The 22,691-nt window shown below is 40.9% G+C and overlaps 1 protein-coding gene across 1 annotated transcript in view; it reads right to left on the minus strand.

Moving 5' to 3' along the window:
* Cht7 (chitinase 7) overlaps positions 1 to 22,691 on the minus strand; it is a 340,104-nt gene that overhangs the window by 54,382 nt on the left and 263,031 nt on the right. Inside the window, exons 3-4 of the mRNA XM_067150566.2 lie at positions 17,121 to 17,338; positions 5,393 to 5,630 (exon numbers count right to left, since the gene is read on the minus strand). Of these exons, the coding sequence (XP_067006667.2) occupies positions 5,393 to 5,630; positions 17,121 to 17,338 (456 nt within the window). The remainder of the gene's footprint in view (positions 1 to 5,392; positions 5,631 to 17,120; positions 17,339 to 22,691) is intronic.

Genomic DNA, 22,691 nt, shown 5'->3' on the forward strand with positions numbered 1-22,691 from the left:
TCTCCTTGAAAAATGGAAGTATTTTGATAAAGGAATGGAGGGCCATGGAACACTCCCTAGACTTAGCAGACGTTGAGACTGAATTAGAAAAAGAATTGACCAAATGGGTCAGATAGGAAATATGAAACAGGGAGCTTTTAATATTCCTAACTTCGACATTGAGATAACTTAGTGTGATTAACTCTATGCCTGGCCGGATAGGAAATATGAAGAGAGAATATTTTATTATTGATATCTGCGACATTATAAGAGTTATTAATCTATACCTGGCCACCTTTGTCTCCAGACATTAACCTGGTGCTCAAGTGAAAATGTGCTTTCTAATTAATTTTTTGCCCTCTTAAGGGAGAATAAAATTAATCACCTTACGTGTAACTAGGGAACGCCTTTTCCACATCAAGTAGGCTGTGGGTATGATTATAAATTTTCATTTAAAATAAAGAGAGAGACAGAGGTAAAAGCAATGACTTTAATATACACTGACTGACAGAGCAAATGCAACACCAAGAAGGAGTGGTTCGAAAGGGATGAAAGTTGGGGAAAAAACAGAGACGGCACGGACGAATAATTGATGTTTATTTCAAACCGATATGCAGGTTACACAATGCGCACGGCATCGACTCAGTAGGATGTAGGACCACCGCGAGCGGCGATGCACGCAGAAACACGTCGAGGTACAGAGTCAATAAGAGTGCGGATGGTGTCCTGAGGGATGGTTCTCCATTCTCTGTCAACCATTTGCCACAGTTGGTCGTCCGTACGAGGCTGGGGCAGAGTTTGCAAACGGCGTCCAATGAGATCCCACACGTGTTCGATTGGTGAGAGATCCGGAGAGTACGCTGGCCACGGAAGCATCTGTACACCTTGTAGAGCCTGTTGGGAGATGCGAGCAGTGTGTGGGCGGGCATTATCCTGCTGAAACAGAGCATTGGGCAGCCCCTGAAGGTACGGGAGTGCCACCGGCCGCAGCACATGCTGCACGTAGCGGTGGGCATTTAACGTGCCTTGAATACGCACTAGAGGTGACGTGGAATCATACGCAATAGCGCCCCAAATCATGATGCCGCGTTGTCTAGCGGTAGGGCGCTCCACAGTTACTGCCGGATTTGACCTTTCTCCACGCCGACGCCACACTCGTCTGCGGTGACTATCACTGACAGAACAGAAGCGTGACTCATCGGAGAACACGACGTTCCGCCATTCCCTCATCCAAGTCGCTCTAGCCCGGCACCATGCCAGGCGTGCACGTCTATGCTGTGGAGTCAATGGTAGTCTTGTGAGCGGACGCCGGGAGTGCAGGCCTCCTTCAACCAATCGACGGGAAATTGTTCTGGTCGATATTGGAACAGCCAGGGTGTCTTGCACATGCTGAAGAATGGCGGTTGACGTGGCGTGCGGGGCTGCCACCGCTTGGCGGCGGATGCGCCGATCCTCGCGTGCTGACGTCACTCGGGCTGCGCCTGGACCCCTCGCACGTGCCACATGTCCCTGCGCCAACCATCTTCGCCACAGGCGCTGCACCGTGGACACATCCCTATGGGTATCGGCTGCGATTTGACGAAGCGACCAACCTGCCCTTCTCAGCCCGATCACCATACCCCTCGTAAAGTCGTCTGTCTGCTGGAAATGCCTCCGTTGACGGCGGCCTGGCATTCTTAGCTATACATGTGTCCTGTGGCACACGACAACACGTTCTACAATGACTGTCGGCTGAGAAATCACGGTACGAAGTGGGCCATTCGCCAACGCCGTGTCCCATTTATCGTTCGCTACGTGCGCAGCACAGCGGCGCATTTCACATCATGAGCATACCTCAGTGACGTCAGTCTACCCTGCAATTGGCATAAAGTTCTGACCACTCCTTCTTGGTGTTGCATTTGCTCTGTCAGTCAGTGTACATTAGGATCTATGAAGGAGAAAATTATGTAGGGCCAATAGGGACCGATATGAAACAGTGGTGGAGCTATGTCCACAGTCAATTAATTGTATAATGAACAGTATCCACATACGAAGACACATGTTCAAGGAATACACACGGAGATATTGCATTACTCGTAGATCTAGGGTTGGTACCCAGTTTCACTGTTCAATGAACTGACATTTTAAGAAAGCCAGCATAATCACGACAATGGCTATTATTTAAAGAAATTCTGCTTACTTTGAGAAATCAGGAAGCCATGATAAAACAGTTTTCTGGCGATATTGTTGAAACTTATTTTCAAAATGTTTGAAATTCTATTTGATCATTTAGTGATTCTGGTCATTCACTAGTAACTTACACTTATTCTGTGTCACCTGAGATCTTTTGCATGTTGATATCGTACGACATGGAGTACCGAATTCTCGTTTTTCTGCTCTTAAGATATATGACAACCTCCACCAAGTTTGAACCCGAAATCTCAGGATCGGGAGATCGACGCTCTAATTCTGATCCACCGATGCATTGAAATAGAACAACAGTTTCTCAAGCAGTTCAAGAAGAAATTTCGAAGCCAAAGACAGTTTAAGAAACAGCTCTGGAATGCGTGTTTACCAAGCGCGTTTTAGGGGAATAAACCCTTGGATCATAGCCATTATTTTTCTTCCAAAAACATCAGAGATTTTCTTAATAAAATAACGATTTCATGCTTGGAGGGGCTAAATTCCTTCTTAATGTTAAAAGAAATATAATGAGATGAAAGTGGTAAGTTTTGTTGGGAGAAAGTCGGCTTTACAATTAACACTTTCAGTTACATTAGATATTTTAATGAACTTCTAACATTTAATTTGTCTGCGTTTCTTCAGGTTATAGTATCACTGTACAAGTGAAACGCTGCTTGGAGTTGTTGTAAATATTGCGATACTCGGCGTGTTACGAAACCGAGTAGAACACTTCCTAGCATACATTAGTGCGTGTACAAATCTACAACCTCTCGTGTGATGTAATGAGTTTTATTATTAGCTTGATAGTTGCATAAGTGCATTGCTCATCCCGCGATCGTCTTCGCCGTCTTTCTTCACTGATCCCGCTCTTTCTTATGACCTAAGGTGGCCTTGTATTTATGCAGCTAATACAACTGTCGATTATGACCAAGATTTTAAAAAGTTTATTAAAGCCTTCAGCTCTATCTTTTGCACTACTGAGGTCATTCGATTTCCTTGGCATATTTGTTGTTAGACCTAACTTCCTTTCAGTGCTTCAAGAATTCAATGTCTCATGATGAATTTGAGAGCATGCCGATTCCTTTTTGGTTACGAATAAAAAAAGCAGTTTACCTAAATTTTCAGTAGATTTAAATAGCAACATATTACAGTCATCTAACCTATCTATATCGCTTTATGTGCCAGTGATGAAGTGTCGGCCTCCGTAGGAAGGTAAGGAGAGCATTCGTTGTTCGATGTTGTTGTTGGCGAGTAAGAGATCTCTGGTGACTCATTTTAGGACCAAGCATTAGATCATCCAGTGCAGTTTCACGTTCTCTCATCCGGTAGAGTAAAATGAAATAGAATAATACGAAAAAGAAGATTCACTTCTTTTTATCACCACCATTTCCTACGTCTTCCACTTCACCTTCTCCTGGTTATATCATTACTGCTCATTATTACTTTCTCATTCAATTTATTTAAATTATTATTATTATTATTATCCAAATCAGTTGTGATTCAAATGTTATGTTCAGAACTAATCTGTTAATTAATAATTTATTGGGAATAACATTCTGGCTGCCTAAATTGTGTCAAATAATGTCTGCATCACAACAGCTGAGTCATTATTATTATTATTATTATTATTATTATTATTATTATTATTATTAATATTGCTATTATTAAAGTATTATGGAGTGGAAATCAAAATCCTGAGATTTTACGATGATTTTGTTATTTTATATGATTCTGCAGAAGATCTGGAGAAATTGCTGGAGTACAAGATGAAAATAAATAAGTCCAAAACAAAAGTGCTGGAGTGCAGTCGAATGAAGTCAGGTGATGCCGGAAATATTATATGTTAGGAAATTAAGTCTTAAAGGAAGTAGATGGATATTGCTACTTGGATAGTAAAATAACTAACGATGGCAGAAGTAAGGCCGATATAAAATGCAGACTAGCACAAGCAAGGAAGGCCTTTCTTAAGAAAAGAAATTTGCTCACTTCGAACATTGATATAGGAATTAGAAAGATGTATCCAGAGACTTTCTTCAGGAGCGTGGCATTGTATGGAAGTGAAGTATGGACGATAAGTTGCTCAGAAAGGAATAGAATAGAAGCTTTTGAAATGTGGTGTTACAGAAGAATGCGGAAGGTGAGATAGATAGATTGAATCACGAATGAAGAGATACTGAATCGAATTGGTGAAGGGAGATCGCTTTGGCTAAAATTGACAAAAAGAGATAGAATTATAGGACACATCTTGAGACACCCAGGACGGTTCAGTTGGTTTTTAAGTGAATTGTAGGCGGTAAGAACGATGGGGATGGACCAAGGTATGAATATGACAAGAAGATTAGAGCAGATGTAGGATGTAATGGTTACGTAGAAATGAAAATGTTAGTATAAGATACTATGGCATGGAGAACTGCATCAAACCAGTTTATGGTCTCATAACTCAATCAACATTATTATTATTATTATTATTATTATTATTATTATTATTATTATTATTATTATTATTATTATTATTATTATTATTATATTTTTAGTTGTAGTAGAAGACCGATATAAATAAATCATATTGTACTGAATTCGTTGAATGCACCTAATCTACATTAGAAAGCCAATTTCATTCAAGAAAGTTTTAAAGGAAATTCAGAATAAAAGGAGGGCAGTTCCCCTGTGGAAGACGGGTTAACTGTTGCCTTCTTTGTGCTCAGCCATCTTGACTTCTTATTACTCTGGGAAGTTACCCTAGTAATAGAGAAATTCATGAGATTTTTCGTACGTAAGACTAGCCTTAAGTTAGCTATATATTATTGAAATAAAGAATAAATTTATTATGACGCTGAATAAAGATACATGAGAAAGTATTAGACAAATATATTTCTTGCTTAAATATTATTGCAGATACATATTTTGTGAGTGGCTAACTGAGGCAGTATGGACTTCTCTATTCACCCGGAAGACGAAGGGTTCGATTGCCCATCAAGAAGTCGAAAAACGAGACTTCCACTATACTGCCCTGAGTTTTACTAACCTACTCCAGAGATGAGTATCAGATTAATTCCTGGGGGAAAGGTGGCCGGGCATTTAGCTAACCGCACTATGCACTCCTCCCGGTGGCCTGTGCTCAGGTGGCTTTGCTTTGAAGATAAATATAGGTCATTATAATAGACTGATTAGCATTTTCCATATTTTATATTATTACAGTATTTTATTCAACTGTGTTAGCCAATAGTTATTTCTAAGAATGACATATTACCGATGGCAAGTAGGATCTTCAGCTTGGGGTTAGCTTTCTTCAGGGTCATGATGCGCTCGTAGAGTCCCACCTTGCCGTCCTTCGTCTCATCGTTGGACTCGAAAGAAGACAACTTGCCCTTCTTGAGCCAGCCGAAAGCGTAGATGATATGAGTACAGAGGTCAGGGCTGATGTCCTCGGGCAGAAACTTGCCATGCTTTGTTCGGTACTGAGACCAGTTGGTGTAGTAACAAACGACCTGAAAAAGAAAGAACATTTAAATTACATCTCTTATTGATCCTTGAAATAAGTACAATGGGTTAAATTTATAACATCCGGTTCTTTATTTTAATTTATTTTTAGATTGAAGCTACTTCTACACTCTCCGTGTATTCTATTGGAGATAAGCGTAAGTTGTCACCTACGGTTCGTTAAAAGTGTGTGCAATGCGGTGGTGTCCAATTTACAGGGTGAGCGTACAATGTTTCAAAAGTACACTAACAGTGCAGGAAAGGAAAAGCTCTGAGCTAGTGAGTATTGCATAATTTAAATACAGTGATTCTTTGAATTTACCACAGTAGAGTACACTGAATTTTATGTCTACTAAAACTGCAAGAAAGCATTGCAGTATTGTCATATGTTTTATTTTGCATATTGTACTGTGCAGCTAGAGCCTCCGTGGCTCAGACGGCAGTGCGCCGGCCTCTCACCGCTGGGTTCCTTCGTTCAAATCCCGGTCACTCCATGTGAAATTTATGCTGGGCAAAACGGAGATGGGACAGGGTTTTCGTCCGGGCACTCCAATTTTCCTTGTCATTATTCATTCCAGCAACACTCTCCAGTTTACTTTCATCCATCAGTACGACAGGCTTTGACAGCCGACACAATTCCTATCCTCGCCGCTAGATGGGGGCTTCATTTATTCCATCTCTGACCCAGTCGAATGACTGGAAACAGGCTGTGGATTTTCATTTTCATTACTGTACAGTTCTCACCATTTAATGCTTAGTAAAAGAATCAGTCACAAGATTTCGATTTGATTTTTCGACTTTTGAACGTGGTCATTCTGATTTAAATAAAGTTTCAATCATTTATGGTTTCTTATACACAAACACATAACGTTGCAACTCATTAATACACTGCGCAGCTTTTTGATGAGGAGATGGTTCCTTTTGGGTTGCCACTGTTTCCTTCTTCTTCTTCTCCCTTTTCTGAAGACGACCTTTTTTCTGAAGAAATCACTTTTTGTAACACTCCATCAACTGTTCCAGGAACATCATCGTGGATCTCGAACACATTATCTAGTAGTGACTTTACGTCGCACCGACACAGATAGTTCTTATGGCGACGATGGGATAGGAAAAGCCTAGGAGTTGGAAGGAAGCAGCCGTGATCTTAATTAAGGTACAGCCCCAGCATTTTCCTGGGGTGAAAATTCGAAACCAGGGAACACCATCTTCAGGGCTGCCGATAGTGGGATTCGAGCCCACTATCTCCCGGATGCAAGCTCACAGCCGCGCACCCCTAACCGCACGCCCAACTAGCCCGGTCAACACATTATCGAAATCACTAAAAACACCAACGTCTTACAATTCACTGCGAAAAACTTCATGGAGACATCTCAGGGCCTCAGTTAACGAGATGTTGTCTATGTGAGGTGGTTCTTCCTGCTCAGGGGATTGGGGCACACATTCTGCATCGTAGAAATATTTCACAATTGTTTCTTTAGAACGTCCATGACACCGAGTGTAAATTCGATTGCATTAGTTTTTAACCTGTCCAAACTATCATTGAAGGGCTATCAAATATCCAGAGTTAAAGGGTGTCCGATGTACAGAGTTATTTAACATGTAAAAGCATAAGGAATTAAACGGTGCGTTCAATATATTGTGTCCAATCAAAAGGGATAAACAGGCTATAACGGTGTCCAAAGTGAGAAGTTTCACTGTACTAGGACATGAACAGGAGACGTTAGTGAACACGTCAGTATCACCATTGAAGGACAATACGTTGCATAATATTGATCAGTACAAAACCTGTCAGTGAATGCAACATGGAGAACTCACTGAACACAATGAAAAACTTGACAATGTTATTGAAAATCTGTGTACATGTCACAACAGCGGGCCTGGTAGCCATGATCGTTAAGGCGTTGAAGTGTAAACGGTCTGACACTGAGGTTAGCCGGTTCGAGTCCCGTTGGTCGAAACAGTTTCACCATCAGAATGCTGTGCGGCAGAGTTGGCGAGGTGGTGGTATACAATTCGGGTGGCGACTTTAAGCCTTGAGCAGACCCCTTGGTGCTATTCGAGAGGAGTAGGCTATGTGCCGGCATCGGGTTTCACCTTCTCCCTCCCTACTATCATATGAGGTGAGCTGAATCTGTCGTGGCGGGTTTTTATGACTGGATGCCCTTCCTGACATCAACCTTGTATGGAAGGGCGTTTAACCTAGTTCGTGTTTCTGTGGCTAGTAGTGCACTGTGCTGTATGGAAACGAAGAGCTGTATGTTAGGACAAATACAATTACACAGTCCCCGAGCTACAGAAAGTTTACTTGACGTGGTTAAACTCCTCGACCCTGCCAGGAATGGAACCCAGGATGTTCTGACCCGAAGGCTGGAGTTAGACCGAAGCTAGCTCATTTATTCATTAATTTAACTTTCAGCTTAGCATTTATATCTTTCTTCCGTGGACCCTGTTGCCGTACCTCTCACCTCTTTGTACAATAAATCATCCTGCTTACTTTCATGTCTGTTACCTTAGATAAATATAATTGGCAAATATATAAGGAAACAAAATATACGGAGAGTCTCCGTTCAAAAGGAGCTACTTCCACTTTAAATAAATTAGTATTTCGTTCATATGCATTATAGTAGTTGAATGTCATGTGCAATAAATATCAATAATAATCAATAATCTGCACTTAGATCTGTCGGCAGGTGGCAGATTCCTTATCAATTGTTTATCCAGCATTTTATTAAATGTTTTCAAAGAACTTGGAAATTGATCAACGTTTTCATGTATTCTAATCCATTATTCACAGTCGTATAAATGAATATTTGCCCCAAGTTGGCCTCTTGAATGCCGGCCCCGTGGTGTAGGGTAGCGTGCCTGCCTCTTACCCGGAGGCCCCAGGTTCGATTCCCGGCCAGGTCAGTTTTTTTTACCTGGACCTGAGGGCTGGTTCGAGGTCCACTCAGCCTATGTGATTAGAATTGAGGAGATGTCTGACGGTGAGATAGCAGCCCCGGTCCAAAAAGCCAAGAATAACGGCCGAAAGGATTCGTTGTTCTGACCAACGACATCTCGTAATCTGCAGGCCTTCGGGTTGAGCAGTGGCCCTTCAAGGGCTGTAGTGCCATGGGGTTTGGTTTGACCTCTTGAATTCCCACTTTATCTTCATCCTAGAGGACCCCTACTGCTCCGCAGCATTCGTTATAAATAGGTCAGATAACTCGTCTTTATAAGCCCCTCGTAGTCATATTATTTTGCCTCATTGGTTCCAATGCTAAATGTTAGCGTTCTGGCCTTTGGTCACAGGGTTCGCTTGTTAGATTCCTGGCGGGGTCGGGAATTTTAACCATAATTGGTTAATTCCCCTGGCACGCGGAATGCGTCATCTTCGTCATCATTTCATCCCCATCACGACGCGCAAGTCGCTTAAGGGAGTCAAATAAAAAGACCTGCACTAGGCCTCTCCGGAGGCCACATGCAATTATTATTGTTTCCCTGGTCTCTTCAATAGTTTTATGAACATTTAATGTTGGTACACCGGGCGAGTTGGCCGTGCGCGTAGAGGCGCGTGGCTGTGAGCTTGCATCCGGGAGATAGTAGGTTCGAATCCCACTATCGGCAGCCCTGAAAATGGTTTTCCGTGGTTTCCCATTTTCACACCAGGCAAATGCTGGGGCTGTACCTTAAGTAAGGCCACGGCCGCTTCCTTCCAACTCCTAGGCCTTTCCTATCCCATCGTCGCCATAAGACCTCTCTGTGTCGGTGCGACGTAAAGCCCCTAGCAAAAAAAAATATTGGTACATAATAACTGATTCATTCGTAATTTACTTTATTATTACACTTCTTTTCATATATTATTTTCTGTGCGTTGACCATTCGGCCGTATCTGGATCTTAACATTTTCAAAGGATCTTGCCAGAGGTAGTGCTGAATACTGGTTCACGTTAGTAAACTACCCACTTTTTCAATAGTTTTTCCCTGCGCTTAATGGTCATACAGAAGGATAGTCGACTTGATATCTTCCCGTCTGTAGGCCTACGTACGTATAGTGTTTTCTCTCGGCAAAATGTAAGTTATTAGGAACGTTCTGCCACCTGTTGAGTATATTTAGAAGCTAGAGAAGGTCAGAGAATTAAAGAGTATCTAACAGAGATCAATATTCTCCCATCATCAGATGAAGTATATACTCTCCGGCTTGGCAGGTAGTAATCATTAATGAAAGCGTTAGTCGCTTAGCAATCTGCTATGCACAGAATGTATAGCGGGTTAGGGTAAGCCTTCGCCTGCAATTACTGAAGTGATCATTTAATGATTTGATCTTGAAAATAAATATATTTCCGTTGACTCTTCAAGAAATGCAAGATTTTTCTTGTACTGTTGAGGCGATTTGGAAGATTTTGGTACAAACTGCACCTTTTAACTCCCTCTGGTCCTAGAGGTTGAGGTTTGTGAAACATGCACGTTAGCATTTTTCGCTCATGGTTATTCATCTCCTTATGGCCATTCCACGCCATCTCTCCAATGACAGTTCGAAACATATCACATAGTCAAGCATCTCCTCTCCTTACTCGCAAGTCTTCCCAGTCCAAAGTTTGCAGCATTTTCATAACACTACTCCTCAGTCAGAAATATTTTCCAGTTCTCGTATCAAGTTGTCCTGGTGTGGGTCTCATAGTTAGGCTCTTATCGGAGACTTATACACCGTCTCCTTTACATTCCTATTACAGATAGAGCAGATAGATAAACGTTGTACCATACCTGATCATGGGAACGTTCTATATGCCTTTTCTTATATGTTTCTTGCGTTTTCCCTGAACTTTCTTACGGTAGAAATAGCGCATTGTGAGCAGTCATTCCTCATGTGAGATATTGTGAGACATCTCCTTCTCATCATGCAAACTTAAAAAAAGTATGGCTAGCTAAGACATTTCTGTTAACACACTCTGTGAATATGAGCCGTTAATAAGTTAAGTAAATGAGGTGAGAAGCCAGGGAAGGTGGTTTCACTTTTATGTCAGTCAATATATCCAAATGCTGCTACTTTTGTGTTGCATCCAAATGCTAATGCGTCCTACTGGTACACAACTGACTGAAACAGTGAAAGTCGGCTGATGGAATGTGCAGTCAGAATGGTGAATATTTTAAAACATTCCAGTTAAGAACCCACAACCCACCAACACACATGTGACTTATGTCTCTTTTATTCACCATCTGTAGACTCTTCTGTTGTGTGCCAGTATTTTATAGGCCACCTACGGGTGTCAAAGAGAAAGACCTGCACTTGGCGAGCCGAACCCATCCTGGGATATCCCGGCATTAAAAGCCATACGACATTTCATTTCATTTCATAGGAGAAGATGACCATAAGTTTCATCACGTTTGCCGGGCTGAGTGGCTCAGCCGGTTAAGGTGCTGGCTTTCTGCGTCCAATTTGGCAGGTTCTATCCTGTCTCGTCCGGTGATATTTGAAAGTGGTCAAATATGTCAGCCCCGTGTAGGTACATTTACCGGCACATAACAGAACTCCCGCGGGACAAAATTCCGGCACCTCGGCGTCTCCGAAAACCGTAAAACTAGTTAGTAGGACTACTCAGGGAATTTTTATTAATATTACGCTTGAGTGTTTGTTTTGGTGTTCGCAAGCTTAGCTTAGATAAATTTGAAGCATACAACATGAAAAAATGTCCACACTCTCTACAGTTGTGTTCGGAGAAATATATTGGACAATTGCAGAAACATGTCTTGTCTGATTATTTACCCGTTGTAATCTTAATATTTCCCAATTCAGAATCTAGCTGTGCTACTTGGTTTGTGTCTGATCTGGTTTGTATTAGTTACCTTGTCACATTATCCTAAGTTTTTGTTTTTTAAAGTTGCTTTATGTTGCATCGGTGCAGATAGGTCTTATGGCGACGATGGAATAGGAAAAGGCTAGGAGTGCGAAGGAAGCGGCCTTGGCCTTAATTAAGGTAGATAAAGGGGAAATCATGAAAAACAATCTTTAGATCTAACAGTGTGGGGAGGGGGGAGGGGGGTTGAACCCACTATCTCCTGATTACAAGCTCACAGATGACCACCCCTTGCCCCAAGTTATTCTCATAAAAATTGTTCACGATATGCCGAACATATTTTGGTAGGTATAAAACTGAATAAGGGGAAGTACAGATGTGAAATACACTGACTGACAGAGCAAATGCAACACCAAGGAGGAGTGGTTCGAAAGGGATGAAAGTTGGGGAAAAAACAGAGTCGGCACGGAAGAATAATTGATGTTTATTTCAAACCGATATGCAGGTTACACAATGCGCACGGCATCGACTCAGTAGGATGTAGGACCACCGCGAGCGGCGATGCACGCAGAAACACGTCGAGGTACAGAGTCAATAAGAGTGCGGATGGTGTCCTGAGGGATGGTTCTCCATTCTCTGTCAACCATTTGCCACAGTTGGTCGTCCGTACGAGGCTGGGGCAGAGTTTGCAAACGGCGTCCAATGAGATCCCACACGTGTTCGATTGGTGAGAGATCCGGAGAGTACGCTGGCCACGGAAGCATCTGTACACCTCGTAGAGCCTGTTGGGAGATGCGAGATGCGAGCAGTGTGTGGGCGGGCATTATCCTGCTGAAACAGAGCATTGGGCAGCCCCTGAAGGTACGGGAGTGCCACCGGCCGCAGCACATGCTGCACGTAGCGGTGGGCATTTAACGTGCCTTGAATACGCACTAGAGGTGACGTGGAATCATACGCAATAGCGCCCCAAACCATGATGCCGCGTTGTCTAGCGGTAGGGCGCTCCACAGTTACTGCCGGATTTGACCTTTCTCCACGCCGACGCCACACTCGTCTGCGGTGACTATCACTGACAGAACAGAAGCGTGACTCATCGGAGAACACGACGTTCCGCCATTCCCTCATCCAAGTCGCTCTAGCCCGGCACCATGCCAGGCGTGCACGTCTATGCTGTGGAGTCAATGGTAGTCTTGTGAGCGGACGCCGGGAGTGCAGGCCTCCTTCAACCAATCGACGGGAAATTGTTCTGGTCGATATTGGAACAGCCAGGGTGTCTTGCACATGCTGAAGAATGGCGGTTGACGTGGCGTGCGGGGCTGCCACCGCTTGGCGGCGGATGCGCCGATCCTCGCGTGCTGACGTCACTCGGGCTGCGCCTGGACCCCTCGCACGTGCCACATGTCCCTGCGCCAACCATCTTCGCCACAGGCGCTGCACCGTGGACACATCCCTATGGGTATCGGCTGCGATTTGACGAAGCGACCAACCTGCCCTTCTCAGCCCGATCACCATACCCCTCGTAAAGTCGTCTGTCTGCTGGAAATGCCTCCGTTGACGGCGGCCTGGCATTCTTAGCTATACACGTGTCCTGTGGCACACGACAACACGTTCTACAATGACTGCCGGCTGAGAAATCACGGTACGAAGTGGGCCATTCGCCAACGCCGTGTCCCATTTATCGTTCGCTACGTGCGCAGCACAGCGGCGCATTTCACATCATGAGCATACCTCAGTGACGTCAGTCTACCCTGCAATTGGCATAAAGTTCTGACCACTCCTTCTTGGTATTGCATTTGCTCTGTCAGTCAGTGTATGTTTAGGCCTATTAGATATTTTTTTCCTACCCACAGCAGTTATTATACATTTACGGGCTGCCTAACTGAGGTGGTAAAGTCATTTTGGGTTCACCCAGATGGAGCTGGGTTCGATTTCCCGCCAGGAAGTATAAAGTACAAGAAACGTACAGTATGTTGTATCATTTCTGGAAAGCGCTGGTTTGATTTCCGGCCGGATCAGGGACTTTTACGTGAATACGAGGGCTGGTTCGAGGGCCCTCAGTATGCGCGAGAACTTGAGGTGGGATAGCGGATGCGTCACCTCATAATCTGCAGGTATTCGGGCTAAACAGCGGACGTTTGGTAGGGCAAGGCACGCTAGGGCTCTAGTACCATGAGGTTTCTATGGAATGAAAATTATTACTGTAATAAAGGTATATTATGATTATTATTGCTATTATTATTATTATCATTTAGCAAAAATCTTTAGCTGCATGAAGCAACTGCACATAGCTCCATACGTGCTCCAATTACATTGGATTTATTGATATACCCTAAGGAGGAATGACAGCGGTGTTTTACATTACAGTAAAGATTTTGTTGAGCAATTTGAGCGACTTCTAACCTGTAAGTAAATGGGAACTCCCTCCAAGTAAGACGAGACGAGCTCTGAGATGCTCCCTGCTCGTGACCATGGGGTCGTGAGATCTTTTAGACTCCTCCGCACGACTCACTGCCATTTCTGTCCACGCAAGATGTCCTAATTACCACACACTGCCTAGAAACAGCTCCACCTAGCTAGTACACTTTGAATTGACCACAAGAACTATATACAGCTGCATTATTATTTTATTTGATGTTAGAATTGATTAGATGTAAAGATTTTTATCTTTATGTTGGTACTAATTATGTTTACAGAAGAACGATTATTGTCCATGGTAATTTGGACCAATGCTACTTCGGAAAATACGAATATCTGTAGTCATAAAATTTCTTCAATTTTCTCAGACCTTAGAGGGATGCCACTGGGTCCAACAAGGTTCATTTTCGTTTTGGCAGAGAGTGGGTGTGGTGGGGGAGGGAGGAGCGTTTAAGCCAGCATGCCCTTCCTGCGGCCTTGTGATGATTATGGTGAACATTTCAACCCGTGGTAGACTGATCAAACTGCTTACTATATTTCTACCCCTATAAATCTCACCTTGCCACTTAAACTTTTCAATGAAATATCCATGAAATCTATGGACACTTGCTATCATCCCTTGAATATTTGGGTAAAATTATAATTTGATCGTAACATGCACTATTTTACGCATCATAATTTCATAGAAATAGTGAATATGGTGGTACTTTTTACTTTAATGGGAAAAGTCATAGTTATATTAGAATGGCTGGAAATAAGATTTTACGTATGACTTAAGATGTTTACGGCCGAGGCTGGAGAAGGTCGTAATTTATAAACGACTTCATTAAACGCTTTTACCTTAGCAACGTACAATGCAGTATCCGAGCTAATGTAGACCGAGTCCACCTCAGATAAGTGAAAACTAGGAAAATACGGACGGCCATACAGGTATAAAATTTCATCAGTAATTATCGTACAGTATCACTAAACTTATTCACATATCTTAATGAATTTGGTATAATTTTACAATAAAGAAAAGCGCATTCACGTTTATTTTTGGTAAATAATGTAGGCCTACGCATGTTGAAGATACTATACAACAAAGGAATGTTACAAACATACGCTTTCTTTGTAACATCTTTCACTTTAAAGTTCTTCATACATTCTGTTTCACAATGGTACCACGTTTCTTCGCCGCAATAATATAATGTACGGCACATAATTCATGACAAAAGCTTTTAAGAATTGCTTCATTAGGAAGGTAATGTTAAGGTTTACACTTAGAAATGTAGCTCAAATAGTAAGAACTTCGATAACAGGGATTTTAATTTACTTTATTTTATACTATCATAAATTTATTTTCATTAAATAATATTAAGATTAATACATTATGCTGATTTCAACGCCAACAATTCAAAGAGTCGATGTCATCCATTAAAATACCGCTTTCATTCAACAATCAGTCATTAGATGTACTGACTGGTCAACATGACGCAGTGAAACCAACTGGCACCTAAGTAACTGTTTTACGGAATTTGAAAAACTTTCTTATAGTATGTTTTTATGTTGGGACAATTTGAGTGCTACGATGTTCTAAAAGATCTTCACGAAAACTGCAAGGGGATGGTAACTAATGAAGTGTCTGAACTTATTTAACACCTGAACAGATTGCTATCAAAGTGGGCATTGCTTTTTGTTATTAGTATAATGACTGATTCATTTTCAGGGTTTGAAAAACATGGTCAATGGCTTTAAATTAACTTCGCGTACATTAATGGAAGGGTCGTTATGACGAAGGTAGAAAATTAACATCATCCCTTACAAGGAGCTAAATTATTGGAGCTGTCGTGAACAGATGGCAGCAAGTAGCAGTAATTATACAGGCAACCAGTTCGCGGGTTAGCTAACACAGTGACATTTAGATAGCCTAGAAGAAGGAAAGTGGTGCACGTCACATGAACAGGAAGAGTTCGCTGTACTAAAAGTGGTTCTCATCTAATAGCTCTTACCCTTCAATGGAATCGTATTTGTATTAGTAGAAGTAAACTATGATTATTCAACCCAGTAACCTTCTTGGACTTGGATTCCTCATTACAACATCATGAGCGCCTTGGCCAGCCAAAACGACTGCTGGCTGTCCAGACGACTTGAGCTATTTAAGTGATTTCCTCAGACATATTGCTTGGTTATTCTGACCAACTTGACTGTCTTTTTCTAGTGACAACTCCTCAGTGGACGGTAGCTAAGATAGATTATTGTTATTTATTTATTTCTCCGTTAGGGTCTTCTAGGGATCACGTGACAATTTCAGTGCTTCATCCTTTGTTCTTCCTTCTTCTTCCTCCAATACTCCTTCATCTTTTCACTGTCTCCTTTTCATCTCCTCGGACCGTTGTGAGCATTTTTTCTTTCCCTTGCGACTTTCGATTCTTTCTTTCCTTAACACTTTATTTCCAAAACTCCTATCACTTTTCTTTTTCTTCTCCTCTTTTGTTTCCTTCCAAATTTTTCTTGCCTTCATCGATTCATTCCATTTTTAACACTTTCCAAAAAAATTCTATCGCTGTTGTTTCTTCTTCTCCTTCTCCTATATTTTTTCTTTGTAAATATTTCTTGACTTCATGAATCCAGGTTGTTGTTGACTTCTTGTCCCAAAGATATTTGAAGATCTGTTTGTTGGCATCCATTTTGTATAAATTTACAAAAAAATATCAGTCGCCTCTTTCGTATTCTGTCTGTTATGTTTTCTTTGCTCCAGTACATTTCAACAGTACTTCTTGATTCTGGAGATCGTAGCGGACCGAGTATTTCCGGTATAATTCTTCTTTCCAGTATTTCGAATTTATTCAGATTGTAATTCAGAACTAGGCATTCACTCGCGTATAGGCATTCCGGTTTGACTACTGTGTTGTAGGGTAGTGTTTTGAGGTGTTTATATAAACGCTTCTTGTTGTAGATATTCCTATTTACTGAATACTATATGCTCCTTACATCTTGTCTATCCTTTCTTCTACAGCAGATTTTTAAACCAGTTTCTCGAATTGTTTCTCCCAAATATCTAAAAGTCTTTACCTTCCTTATTCGACTAATTTCTGTTATTAAGAATTCTGGAGCATTTTAAAATATTTTTCATTAATTTGTTTTTTCTACAGAAATTCTTAAACCTGTCCTGTTGGCTATCTCTTCCAAGAGATTGACTTGTATTGCTTATTATTATTATTATTATTATTATTATTATTATTATTATTATTATTATTATTATCATACTTCTATCAAGGCACGCAAATGAGAAAGAACCGAACAGAAATATTAGCTGATAGAATGTACCTTGTAACCTCCTTTGTCGCTGCTAGCCACAGCTGAGTTGTCACTCTTGCGTTTGCCACCGGCTGCAGGAGGAGTGATCCTGTTACGAACACGGAAGCGATTTACACTGGCTGATGTCTCCTGATCTCTATTACGTAACTTCGTGGTTGACGATGAAGAGGACGTAGAACTAGACGTGGAAACTTGGGTTGTGGGTCGCCTCAACCTGCGTCTCGTACCTGAAAGAATAAATAAGTAAATAAATAAATAAATAAATAAATAAATAAATAAATAAATAAATAAATAAATAAACAAATAAATAAATAAATCAATCAATCAATCAATCAATCAATCAATCAATCAATCAATCAATCAATCAATCAATCAATCAATCAATCAATCAATCAATCAATCAATCAATCAATCAATCAATCAATCAATCAATCAATCAATCAATCAATCAATCAATCAATCAATCAATCAATCAATCAATCAATCAATCAATCAATCAATCGATCAATCAATCAATCAATAAATCAATCAATCTTCACATCATGATAGACTGTACGTTTCAGGTGTAGTCTGGAGGCCTCTATGAATGGACCTACACGCTTCCAACATTCTTCCTTTGCAACTAGTACTGTGACCTCTTCTGCGCCATTTAACTAATAATAACTCCATGGGACTGATAGGCCTTGACGTTACAAGTGACTACTGCTCAGCTTAATGGCCTGCAAATAATGAATTGGCGCATGGTCAGTGTGAGGAATCATTTCGGCTATTATTCTTGACTTTATAGACTGGCTTTACGCTATAGACGACCGGATGCCCTTCCTGACGCCAATCTTATTAAAGGAGCAATGAAAATGAAATAATAATAATAATAATAATAATAATAATAATAACGACAGTAACATACAGGTGAGGCCTACAATATTGAAGTGGTATTATTTTAGATGTATGACACTTGTAACCTTCGTATTATTATTATTATTATTATTATTATTATTATTATTATTATTATTATTATTATTATTATTATTATTATTATTATTATTATTATTATGGTTTTCCTGCTTCGTGGATGAATGTTAGCGTAGGGAATTTTGATTAAAAATATGAAAATGGTCTCCTCCTCTCTTAATACCCTAGGTATAGTCTCCTTCGGATACTTTTAACATGAATTTTTGAAATGGAAAAGAATTGCAGATAAAAAAATGTAGATGACTTTAAGCTCCAAATTAGGTCTAAGATGTCATTGTGTGTTGTTAATTTTATGATTATTTTATGTTTTCCTGAGAAGTTTCTGGAAGGATCATCAGCATTTACTTTTTTCAAAATTTGAATAAAGTGCTACATTTTTCTTCTTACTCAGTGTGTTGCTCTTTTCTTAGTGAAAATGAAAACCTACAACCTGTTTTCCAGTCATTGACCGGGTCAGAGATGTAATGAATGAAGCAGATATAGGCTGTTAGTACGATGGGGTCGCCACTCCCAAAGTGATTTATTAATGACTGATAGATGCTATGAAATGAGAATGGAGAGTGTTTCTGGAGTGAAAGATGACAGGGAAAACCGGAGTACCCAGAGAAAATCCTGTCCCGCCTCCGCTTTGTCCAGCACAAATTTCACATAGAGTGACCGGGATTTGAACCACGGTATCCAGCGGTGAGAGGCCGACGCGCTGCTGTCTGAGCCACGGAGGCTTTCTTTTATTAGTACCCAGTATTTATTCATTCTTTCTGATCTTCCTTTCCTCTCGTCTTCTGAGTTAATAGGTTTGGCTTTTAAAGTAGATTTGCCTTGGAACCTTCTATTTTCGTATTATTAGATCTATTATTATTTTCCTTGTTTCTGGCTAAATGCGAGCGTGGCGACCTAAAATGATTTTTCCTTAATACAGTCTACTTACAATATTGTTAACCCGCATGGTGAAATGGATAATAATTAATAGCAGGTAAAGAAATGTAGGGTATTTTAAGCTCCAAATTAAGGCTATGTTGTCATTGTGGGTTGTTAATGTTATGGTTATTTTTTGTTAACTTGTTCATTTTCAGGTAGGGTACATCGCAAGGATATGTCAGTGCATTCGGGATTCAGTGCGATGGCGGAATGATGCATGTATCATAGCTAACAGTGGGCATTCTGAACATTTCACGTAAGAAAGTGGTTCAAGTGGTATCCTGATATGTTGTGTTCCTGTGTAGTTCCCACTTTTAATGTAGTATGTAGAGTTGTAGAACATAAGTTCTAACATGGAAATAAAGTGTTTCAGGACTTATGTCCATATAACATATTTTCTTCTTCTACGTGTGAGGAATGCGCTCTGAAAGTTTGACCTACATTATTGTTACACTCTGTATAATGAAGATATACAGAGTGTCCCCAAACCACCCACAAGGGATAGCGGATTGATCGGTTTTCAAGAAGGAGCCCCTGTCCGGAAATGCACGGTTTGGGTACTGGAGAGCGTCGAACGCTTGTGACAGTTTGTTCCGATTTGGTGTCTTAATACGGAAGGTATGTGACACTTTAGCCGTCTGTGTACTGTGGACGGACGACTTCAGCTTAATAGCATTCCTGCGCATGCACTACACTCCTCCACACAGTTCTTGATGCGGATCATACTGCGTTACTTATGTACTGAGTCCAGTAACATTGTTGACAGCAGGGCAACATGTACCAATACACAACTGCGGAAATGGCCGACATGGTGGTTGCATACGGCAAAGCGGATTGCAGTGGTAAAGCTGCTGCAAGATTGTATGCGGAACGTTTTCCAGACAGACGTACCCCCTCATTTTTCCACGTTCGTGGCCATCGACAGACGACTATGAGAAGTCGGGCAGTTCGACGTAGGTAGTATGAAGAGTATGGTGTATGACACTCCTTTAACTTCAGCAGAGGACCTTATTGCTCGAGTCCACGCAGCGATTGAAATTCTTAAAAGACAACCGCACGTATAGGGTCATGAGCGTGAGGCTCAGCACCACAGACGTAGGCTCTGCAATAACGTAGGAGGTGTGGTTCGAACTCCGTTTGTAATGCACACGATGTGCTACTCATTTTGGGTTTATTGACGACATGTGGAACACACACCTCTCACACTTCGTCCAAGCCGTGCGTTTCTTGGTATGGGTTCCTGCTTGGAAACGAATCAGTTTGCCTTCCCGCACAACATACTAAGCGTTGTCGGCGTTTTTCTGGGACATCTTAATGTTTGTGTATGTATGTACATAAATTTAAAATATTTAAATATTTTTAATAAACGAATTTTCATTAAACATAGGTTAAAGCTGATGTTATGCCTCATGATAGAGAGCAACGTTTATTTCCTATATTAAAACCATTTCCTGACACAGAAGGAACAGCAGTGCAATATAATAAAACACAGCATAATTGTATACCTTGTCAGGTTATATTCCATGAGCATTATGCAGTTGCCCCTGTTGCCTTACAAGGTTCCAGCCGGTGATATTCGTTCTCAGCTGAGACATTTGGTAATGTCCCGTTGGGAGGTGGAGTGATAGGCCATCCCCATTTCAAATAAGCTGAGGACGATCAAAGGAACTAAGGCCTCCATTCTGCTTTCTCGTAGAGAAGCTGTGGTATTATGTCGTCTTCGGATCGCCCACGGTATAGAATCGCACTCCTGTTTACTGAAGGGAGATGTGCTACTCATTTCGGGTTTATTGACGACATGTGGAATGCACACCTCTCACACTGCGAAGCGCTACAGCGTCCAAGCCATACGTTTCCTGATATGGGTTCATCCATGAAATCGGATCAGTTTGATTTCCAGCACAACATACTAAGCATTGTCGGTGCTTTTCTGGGGGTGTGTTTGTGGCACTCATCTTAACGTGGTGCATATCCTGGACGATATGCGCCGTAGTCTGAAACTTCTGAGTACCATCTCACTCATCTTACGAGCAGACCTCATCATCCGTTTTATGTGAGATAGTGGCCTGTTTTATCGTGTATAAAAGTGTTTATTATCTGTTTTTAATTTTAATTTTATTGTTAACTATGTTTTCCTTTATTGTTTTTGTGTATTTTAATGTGTTTTTACTCTTAATTTGAATGTTATATATGATTTCACTTTAAGGCAATGCCGTATTCTATTTTAATCTATATTTTCTTTCATTTTATCAGAAAATAAGGTATCACGAATCAAATCCACTGTTTATTTTAAATTTATGATCGTTTTTTATCATCAGTTTTTAAAATTATAGTCAGTGGATACATTTCAAAATTGTAATAATTATTAAATTTCGTTTCACTTTGTACCATTACAGACCGATAACCTAGATGTTAGGTCCTTTTAAACAACAAACATCATCATCATCATCATCATCATCATCATCATCATCATCATCATCATCATCATCATTATGCAGTAGTACTCAAGTGCAAGTGATAACCAAAGCTTTCTGCTGAAAATTTCTTCCGCGTTTCTCTTTTTCCTTCCTAATTGCTGAACATGCATCTGTTCCGGTGAAACTCGAGACGTTAAATTCTCTGGATGTGAGTATGAATTTCATATTAATACAGAGAATCACATTGGAGATTGCGAAAAAATTGAGCCTGGTGAGGTACGTCAACTGTCTTGATGGATTCTCTCGTGAATTGCTTGAACTTTCTATAGAATGTCTAATACCATATGTTAAGTAGCAGAGAAATTTCTGCATTGGTTGTTAACTGAGTGTGTGAACATGATATGGAAATGCATGGAGAAATCGTATTGTTCGTCCTACGTCAAAAATGGTATCAGTACTTAACATGTTGTCGAAAGTGTATTAATGAATGAGGTATGCAAACGAGCAGTGAAATCGCATTTGTGATAGACTCAAAACTCTCACACGGAAAACAATATACTACCAGTTATAATGCACTATGTCTTCCGTATCCGTTTCTCTCAACATCACACTCAAGTAACAACAGAAGCGAATTAGAAGGGCAAGATTTTTAGCTTTTGAAATTTTTTTGGATACATAATACTGCCACTGTAATCAGAAGTTAACCAAAATAGTTTTGAATTGCCATACGTATTTCTTCTTCCTCTTATTTTCGTTTTGGACACCTAAGGACAACGTTAATTCATATAAGCTTCATTTCTTCTGGTCTTTCTCCTCGACCAATATTCTTCTTTCATTCTCAAACTTTGCAACGTTCTTCGCTCTTCTGTCTATGCTGATTTTGTTACGGGCCTAGTTCTGTCTTGAAAACCTGGGCAAGCCTAATTTTTTAAATTTAAAATATACTCTGTTCTATATCTCTGGTTCCTGCATTCCCATTTCTTCGCGATACACTTGTACCTTTTGGATCCTGCGTAGTTTTGTTCCTTTTTTGTTTTTTGTTTTTTTGTTAGGGGCTTTACGTCGCACCGACACAGATAGGTCTTACGGCGACGATGGGATAGGAAAGGCCTAGGAGTTGGAAGGAAGCGGCCGTGGCCTTAATTAAGGTACAGCCCCAGCATTTGCCTGGTGTGAAAATGGGAAACCACGGAAAACCATTTTCAGGGCTGCCGATAGTGGGATTCGAACCTACTATCTCCCGGATGCAAGCTCACAGCCGCACAGTTTGGTT

The sequence above is a fragment of the Anabrus simplex genome, chromosome 6, assembly GCF_040414725.1.
Source record: "Anabrus simplex isolate iqAnaSimp1 chromosome 6, ASM4041472v1, whole genome shotgun sequence".
Lineage (NCBI taxonomy): Eukaryota > Metazoa > Arthropoda > Insecta > Orthoptera > Tettigoniidae > Anabrus > Anabrus simplex.